Genomic DNA, 8,572 nt, shown 5'->3' with positions numbered 1-8,572 from the left:
TTTTTTGACACAGAGTCTCGCTCTGTCACCCAAGCTGGAGGGCAGCGGCAGGCTCTGCCTCCCGGGTTCACGTCATTCTTCTGCCTCAGCCCCCCGAGTAGCTGGGACTATAGGCGCCCACTACCTTGCCCAGCTAATTTTTTGTATTTTTAGTAGAGACGGGGTTTCACCGCATTAGCCAGGATGATCTTGATCTCCTGACCTCGTGATCCGCCTGCCTCAGCCTCCCAGTGTGCTGGGATTACAGGCTTTCTCTTTTTTTTTTTTTTTTTTTAGAAAGGTCTCGCTCTGTCACCCAGGCTGGTGAGCAGTGGTGCACTGTCTGCTCACTGCAGCCTGTGTGCCCCCAGGCTCAAGCGATCCTGCCACCTCAGCCTCCTGAGTAGCTGGGACAGCAGGTGGGCACCAGCACACTTGGCTTTTTTTTTTCTTTTGTATTTTTAGTAGAGACAGAGTTTCACCACGTTGCCCAGGCTGGTCTTGAACTCCTGAGCTCAAGTGATCCGCTCATCTCAGTTTCCCAAAGTGCTGGGATTACAGGCATGAGCCACTGCACGCACCAGGCCCTGTCTCTATTTAAACAAACAGGCCAGGTACGGTGGCTCATGCCTGTAATCCTAGCACTCTGGGAGGCTGAAGCAGGCAGATCACCTGAGGTGAGGAGTTTAAGACCAGCCTGGCCAACATGGTGAAACCCTGTCTTTACTAAAAATACAAAAATTAGCCAGGCACAGTGGTGGGCGCCTGTAATCCCAGCTACTCGAGAGGCTGAGACAGGAGAATCATTTGAGCCCAGGAGGCGGAGGTTGCAGTGAGCCGAGATCACACCACTGCACTCCAGCCTGGGCAACACAGCAAGACTCTGTCTCAAAAAATAAAAATACAAACAAATGAACAAAAAAAGAGTGGGAGATGAAAATAAGCGTAATGGGGGAAATGATGCATGCAAGGAAAAAGAGTTTGGAGTGGGGGGTTTCAGTTTTAAACAGTATGATCAGGGTGTTTTCATTGAGAAGGTGATAGTTGAACAAAGACCTGGAGTGAGTCCTGACGATATCGGGGGGAAGAGTGTCCCAGGCAGAGAGAACAGCAAGTGCAAAGGCCCTTAGGTGGGGATTGTATCTGTCTTTTTTGGGGGTGGGGGGAACAGGGTGGGTCTTGCTCTGTTGCCCAGGCTGGAGCACAGTGGTGCAATCACAGCTCACTGCAGCCTTGAACTCCTGGGCTCCAGCGATCCTCCCATCTCAGTCTCCCGAGTAGCTGGGACTACAAGTGCACTTCATCATGTCTAGCTAATTTTTAAATTTTTGTAGAGAAAGAGGTCGGCCAGGTGCGGTGGCTCAAGCCTGTAATCCCAGCACTTTGGGAGGCCGAGACGGGAGGATCACGAGGTCAGGAGATCGAGACCATCCTGGCTAACACAGTGAAACCCCGTCTCTACTAAAAAAATACAAAAAACCAGCCGGGCGAGGTGGCGGGCACCTGTAGTCCCAGCTACTCGGGAGGCTGAGGCAGGAGAATGGCGTAAACCCAGGAGGCGGAGCTTGCAGTGAGCTGAGATCCGGCCACTGCACCCCAGCCTGGGTGACAGAGCGAGACTCTGTCTCAACAAAAAAAAAAAAAGAGAAAGAGGTCTTGTTGTGTTGTTCAGGCTAGTCTCAAACTCCTGGGTTCAAGTGATCCTCCTGTCTCAGCCTCCCAAAGTGCTGAGATTGTGCCTGGCTGTCTCTGTCTTATTTGGGGAAAAGCAAGGCCATTGTAGCTGAAGCAGAGAGGAGAGAAAGGTGAAGGCTGACTGCATGGAGACTCTGTGGGGCATTGTGATGGCTTTAAAGTCACCTTGCTCGAGGAGGCTGCCTCAAGGCCTTTGCATATCCTGATTCTTCTGCCTGGAATACTTTTCTCTCTGTTCTTTGCCATGTTACCACATCCTTTAGATCTCAAATCAAATATTACTCCTTACACAAAGCCCTCCCTGACTTCATATGCTAATGGTTTATAACAATCCATAATTACACAGGCCTTTGGGTCATCATTTGATGACTGTCTGTCTTCTCCTTTGGGTATGAGGCCTTCAAGGGAGGGGGCCAGGGGTGTCTGGGTCCCTGCTGTACTCTTCTTTGTGCACGTGGGTGGGCGGTGGTTGAGCACAGAGGAAGTTCACAGCACGTATTTGTGAATGAGGAGCTAAGATTCAGGCACTCGCGCTGTGTCTAGCTTTGTGCTAAATCTTGTATGTACCTGATCCAATTGGTGCTTCTCACTGGAATGTCGGTCCTACAAGAGCAGGGAGATTCATCCATCCTGGTCACTGCTGTCTCTCTAGCACTTGGCACAGTACCTGACACAAAGTAAGTGCTCAGTAAATGTGTCGGGGTTTTTTGTTGTTGTTTTTGAGACAGGTTCTCACTGTGTCCAGGCTGGAGTGCAGTGGCACAAACACAGCTCATTGCAGTCTCGACCTCTTGGGCTTAAGCAATCCTCGTACTTCAGCCCCCACAAGTAACTGGGACCACAGCCATGTGCTATCATGCCTGGCTGACGTTTGTATGTTTTGTAGAGACGAGGTTTCGCCATGTTGCCCAGGCTGGTCTTGAACTCCTGAGTTCAAGTAATCCACCCGCCTTGACCTCCCAAAGTGCTGGGATTGTTGGCATGAACCACCGTGCCCGACAGTAAATATGTTTTGAATGAATAAACTCTCATAAATGAAGTATGTGTGAGTACCCTGGTTTCTCAAGTAACAACAGCTGACTTAACTGCTTTTTCATCAGTACTAGTTATGGTTCAAAGCACCTTCCATAGATTTACTCATTTATTCCGTACAACAGCCCAAGAGGGAGGTGCTGTTATTAGCTTATCTTACAGATGAGGGAACTGAGGCACAGAGAGGTGAAGTCCCCTGCCCCAGGTCACACAGCAAGTAAATATCAATGCCTGGATTCAAACTAGGGCAGCGTCTGGCTCTGGACTCGGGTTCTTCACTGCAGTCCTGAACACCCCAGAGAGGTTCAAAGAGCGGAACGTGCCCAAGATGTCACTGCCGTTTGAATCCAGGCAGGCCTCCCTCGCCACTCAGGCTTTTAAGTCCCAGGAAGGGGAGACGGGTTGGTGTGGGATCTGATGAGGTTTCTCTTCAAATAACCCAATCAATCTTTTATTCTTTCATTCATAGTACCTCTCCCCACTGCCTTTTTCCCTTTTTCTCCTTTTTTCCTTTTTGCCTTTTTTGAATGCCCAGACACACCACAATACCAGGCGTTATCAATACCAGCTCACGTTCCTTTCCTTATTTAAAAAAAGGACTAACTTTCTAAATCATTACAGACACCGCTTCCCCTTTCCTCTCCGCTTTCTTTAACGTGCCCATCTTATCTAAACAAATCAAATGTTTAGCCAACCGATATTAGTTTAAATTGTATATCCCGACCACAGCCAAAAAAAAAAAAAGGTACAAAAGCAAGACTTGCGTCAAAAATAAAGGCTCTCTTGCCCCTTTGTTCAAGCGTGCTCTCATGGTAGCTAGCCAAAGAGGCACCCCTCTGTGCAAAAGTAAAATTACTTTACTGTCTGGGCGCGGTGGCTCAAGCCTGTAATCCTAGCACTTTGGGAGGCCAAGACGGGCAGATCACGAGGTCAGGAGATCAAGACCATCCTGGCTAACACGGTGAAACCCCGTCTCTACTAAAAATACAAAAAAACTAGCCGGGCGACCTGGCGGGCGCCTGTCGTCCCAGCTACTCGGGAGGGTGAGGCAGGAGAATGGCGTAAACCAGGGAGGCGGAGCTTGCAGTGAGTTGAGATCCGGCCACTGCACTACCGCCCAGGGGACAGAGCGAGACTCCGTCTCAAAAAAAAAACAAAAAACAAAAAAAAAATTGCTTTACTAAAAATCCTTTGTTTAAGTGTTCAATTTCCTTAAGATTTTACACATTATTTCAAACATTGGGGTTATGGTTGTCCTCTGATTTATCTTTCATCTTTGCAGGCCTGGGCCCCTCACTGCTCTCTCCGTACTCAGACGAGGACACTACCCAGCCCAGGGACCACTTCCAGCCAACAGCAGGCTCGGCCCAAGCCGACTGAGCTGCCTCCTCTCCCCATCTGCCTTCTCCTCCCCCAGAAAGGACCTCAACCACACTCCAAGCTGGCAGCCAATGCACAGGATGGGGATGCCAGGAGAGGGGCCCCTCTCCTCTCTATGTGCCCCCTGCCCACCTCGGGCCTACCTCAGCCCTCACCCCTCTGCCTGCTCCCAGTCTGGGGGCTCTTTGGGGTGGTCTCAGCTCAGTGACCTCTGGGAGGGGGTCCCTGGCTCCCTCCTCCTCCTCTCAGGATTTCTCTTGGGGTTCTCAATACTTGGTTACCTCATTATCCCTTTCTCTGCCTCTCTTGGCTTTATTTTGGGGAATTAGGGGTGGGGAGGGTTGGGGGGTCATATCTGTGTTTCCAGGTTCTGGCGAGAACAATGATCCACAGGTCAATGTGATCACGTTTCCTTCTATCCTTCTTATATTATTATTTTATTTTGTCAATTTCGTGATATGGTTTTTAATCATGATGAATTGCCTGGGGTCTGTAAGAATGTGGGACTCTGATCTTCACCCCTCCTCAGGTGTCAGTGGGGGGAGGCTCTGGGCCAGACCTCACTCCCAGCGACTTCCAACTGAGGCCAAAGCCCCCCAAGCCCTGCCCGCCAGCTCTGCCTGCCCCTTCCGCTCTGGGCTTCCTGCTGCCCCCAGCTTTGCCCGGACACTGACTTCATTCATGGTCCTCCTACTTCAGGGGCAGCCTTCTACTTTGCTTCCAAACTATGCAACCTCCAACCTGCTCCAGTTCCAGATTGTATAACCTCTGACCTGCACTGGTTCTAGACCACACAACCTCCAGTGTGGTCTGCTTTAGACCTCCTCCTCCTCCTCCTTCTTCTTCCTCTTTCTCTTCATCGTCTTCCTCTTCCTCTCTTTCTTCTTCTTTTTTTTTTTGAGACAGAGTTTTGCTCTGTCACCCAGGCTGGAGTTCAATGGTGCAACTTCGGCTTACTGCAGCCTCCACATCCTGGATTCAAGTGGTTCCCCTGCCTCAGCTTTCCAAATAACTGGGACTACAGGCATGTGCCACCATGCCCAGCTAATTTTTGTATTTTTAGTAGAGACGGGGTTTCACCACGTTGTCCAGGCTGGTCTGGAACTCCTGACCTCAAGTGCTCCACCTGCCTCAGCCTTCCAAATTGCTGGGACTACAGGCCTGAGCCACTGTGCCCAGCTAGGACTCACATTCTCTAAAATCCCTCTGCTTCAGATTTCACCATCTTCAGCTCTTTCTAGTTCTGGACCTCACCAACCTCTCATTCTGCCTGTTTTCAAACCTCACGGTCCCCAAAAATTGTCTGGTTCTGGGCCTCGCAACCTCTAACTCCCTCTGGCTCTACAGTCTATGACTAACAGACTCTTTTGGTTCTAGAATTCACTAACTTCCTCTGGTTCTAGACCTCTTCCTATAAATTAATCTCTCTTGTTCTAGATCTCACACACTTCAACTCCCTCTGGTTCCAGATCTTATAGTCAGTGATTTCCTCTGGTTCTGAACCCCACAACGCCAGGCTTCCTGTTGGTTCCACTCCTCTTGATTGGTAATACATTTGGTTCCAAATCCAGACCTCTTAATATCTCTCTCTTTTTTTTTTTTGTCGTCCAGGCTGGAGTGCAGTGGCAGGATCTCAGCTCACTGCAGGCTCCGCCTCCCAGGTTCACGCCATTCTCCTGCCTCAGCCTCCTGAGTAGCTGGGATTACAGGCGCCCGCCACCACGCCCGGCTAATTTTTTGTATTTTTAGTAGACACTGGGTTTCACCATGTTAGCCAGGATGGACTCGATCTCCTGACCTTGTGATCTGCCTGCCTTGGCCTCCCAAAGTGCTAGGACTACAGGCGTGAGCCACTGCGCCCGGTCAATCTCTCTCTCTCTCTTTTTTTTTTTTTTGAGACAAGAGTCCCACTCTGTCATCCAGGCTGGAGTGCAGTGGTGCAATCTCGGTTCATTCCAGCCTCCACCTCCTGGGTTCAAGCGATTCTTGGGCCTCAGCCTCCCAAATAGCTAGGATTACAGGCGTGTGCCACCATGCCTGGCTAAATTTTATATTTTTAGTAGAGACAGTGTTTCGCCATGTTGGCCAGGTTGGTCTTGAACTCCCGACCTCAACTGATCCACCCGCCTCAGCCTCCCAAAGTGCTGAAATTACAGGAGTGAGCCACCACGCCTGGCCGGACTTCTTAATTTCTAAATCACTTTTGTTTTAGACCTTATGAGGTTCAGCTTATTCTTCTGCAGTTCTCTATACGCAAGACTCATTTTCCCTCATCAAAAACAAGTACAGAGAGTTTGATGTGTTTATCTTTTTTTTCTTTTTTTTTCTTTTTTGAGATGGAGTGTCTCTCTGTTGCCCAGGCTGGAGTACAGTGGTGCCATCTAGGCTCACTGCAGCCTCGCCTCCTGGGTTCAAGCGATTCTCCTGCCTTAGCCTCCCAAGTTGCTGGAATTACAGGAGCCCACCACCATGTCCGGCTAATTTTTTTATTTATTTTTTAGTAGAGACGGGGTTTTGCCAAGTTGGCCGGGCTGGTCTTGAACTCCTGACCTCAAGTGATCCGCCCACCTCAGCCTCCCAAAGTGCTGGGATTACAGGCATGAGCCACCATGCCCGGCCCTGTCCTTATCTTATAATAACCAGTTCTTCTAGAACCAGACGATGCTCTAGTTCTCTTAGATTCTGAACCTCATGACCTGCACCACTCACTAATTCCACACTACACAACTTCTAGACAGTGCTACCTCCAGGGTCCTCTGATTCAAGATCTGGTGATCTGCTGTTTCTCTGGTTCTAGAACTGACTTACAAGTGCCTTCTGATTCTAGACCTCATTCCGTAAGTTCCTTTGGCTCTAGACTTCATCATTTCCAGCTCTTCCTCACTCAAGATCTGACTCCAAATTACCCTGGGTCTAGAATTCAGCCTTCAAATATCTTCTGATTTTAGACTTTGCCTTATACAGTTCTCTGGTTTTAGATCTTACCACCCTCAACTCCTTCTGATTCTAGATCTTATGGTTCCCAAATCTCTCTGGTTCTAGAACTCAGATTTTAGGCTTTTGTTTTTCCTTTTTTTATTAAAAAAAAAAAAAATAGAGACAGGGTTTCGCCATGTTGCCCAGGCTGGCCGTGAACTCCTGAGCTCAAGCAATTCTCCCTCCTTGGCCTCACCAAAGTGCTAGGACTGCAGGCATAAGCCACTGAGCCCAGCCAGGTTTTTTCTGATTCTATGCCTCATTCTATAAATTCCTCTGCTTCTAAGCCTCACAGCTTCCAGCTGTCTTTGATATCAGATCCAAATTCCTCTGGTTCTATAATTCAGCCTCCAAATGCTTCTGATTATGGAATCTAGACTTTTCCCTAAAGATTCCTCTGGTTCTGAATCTTACAACCTTAACTCTCTAATTCCAGACCCCACCCTCCTAAATCTATTCTGGGCTTCCCACCCCACTGAACTTACCCCAATTCCTTCCTTCAGTCTTAAGTCTTCCCATTCTAGACCCCTACCCTCTAGGCTGTGCTGCTCCTGGACTTCATGCCTCTCCATTCTCATTGCCTACAATCTCTGTGCCCCAAAACCCCCTCCACTTCCCACCCCAGCCCTCCAGACATGCACTTACCTTGACTTTACCCCACGTTTCGGGCACCTGGGGCCCCCTCACCCCTTGGGTGGTTTGCAGTCCGAAGACTTCTCCAGCTGCACAGGCACACGCACAGGCACCGCACTGTCTGCATATTGCCGGGTGGGGAGAGAGGCCAGGACCCCTCAGCTCTCTGCCACCATCTATGTGCCTCCCTTACCCCCCAGCTTTCTTTCTACAAATGGTGCTACTCTTGGTCTCCCATAGGAAAAGGCCTCCCCCTTCTTAGCCCCATTTACCCCCTTTGTGGAAGGCACTGCTTGCTCTGTTTCGTCAGGGGGTGGCCTATCCAGATTGGTGCTATGGGGGGGTGTGACCCCTCCCTCCTCCCTCTGGAGGTGATGTGGACCCTCAATGGAGGGAATTATGCTGGGCTAGGGAAAGGGAAGGGACTAGACCGGACACACTGGCTCTGAAACTCACCAATCTCTATACCACCATAAAGACCTCACCTTGGTAGGCACCAGAACTCTGTGTGTTGACTCATCTTTTGGATCTCCTCTGGGAGTGTGGGTGCACCGGTGGCTGAGTGTCTTTTTCTTTTTCCTTCCTCCCTTTCTTTCCTTCCTTCCTTCCTTCCTTCCTTCCTTCCTTCCTTCCTTCCTTCCTTCCTTCCTTCCTTCCTTCCTGTTCTCTCTATTTCTTTTCTTTTCTTTTTTTTTCTCTTGGAGTCTCACTCTGTTGCCCAAGCTGGAGTACAGTGGCACATTCTCTGCTCACTGCAACCTCCACCACCCAGGTTCAAGCGATTCTCCTGCCTCCGTCTCCCAAGTAGCTGGGATTTCAGGCGTGTGCCACCACGCCCAGCTAATTTTTTTTTTTTTTTTTTTTTTTTTTTTTTTTT

General features: G+C 49.5%; 1 protein-coding gene across 5 annotated transcripts in view; it reads left to right on the top strand.

Moving 5' to 3' along the window:
• HIF3A (hypoxia inducible factor 3 subunit alpha) overlaps positions 1-4,504 on the top strand; it is a 51,333-nt gene extending 46,829 nt beyond the window's left edge. For all 5 annotated transcript variants that reach the window (XM_017874327.1, XM_017874328.1, XM_017874324.1 and 2 more), the window contains one exon: positions 3,989-4,504. In XM_017874327.1, coding sequence (XP_017729816.1) covers positions 3,989-4,086 — 98 coding nt within the window. In that variant the 3' untranslated portion in view covers positions 4,087-4,504. The remainder of the gene's footprint in view (positions 1-3,988) is intronic.
• The last annotated feature ends 4,068 nt before the right edge of the window (positions 4,505-8,572 follow it).

The sequence above is a fragment of the Rhinopithecus bieti genome, unplaced genomic scaffold (assembly GCF_001698545.2).
Source record: "Rhinopithecus bieti isolate Rb0 unplaced genomic scaffold, ASM169854v2 scaffold_7888, whole genome shotgun sequence".
Lineage (NCBI taxonomy): Eukaryota > Metazoa > Chordata > Mammalia > Primates > Cercopithecidae > Rhinopithecus > Rhinopithecus bieti.
Note: the sequence above shows the minus strand (reverse complement) of the source record. Positions and strands in the feature narration are given on the sequence as shown.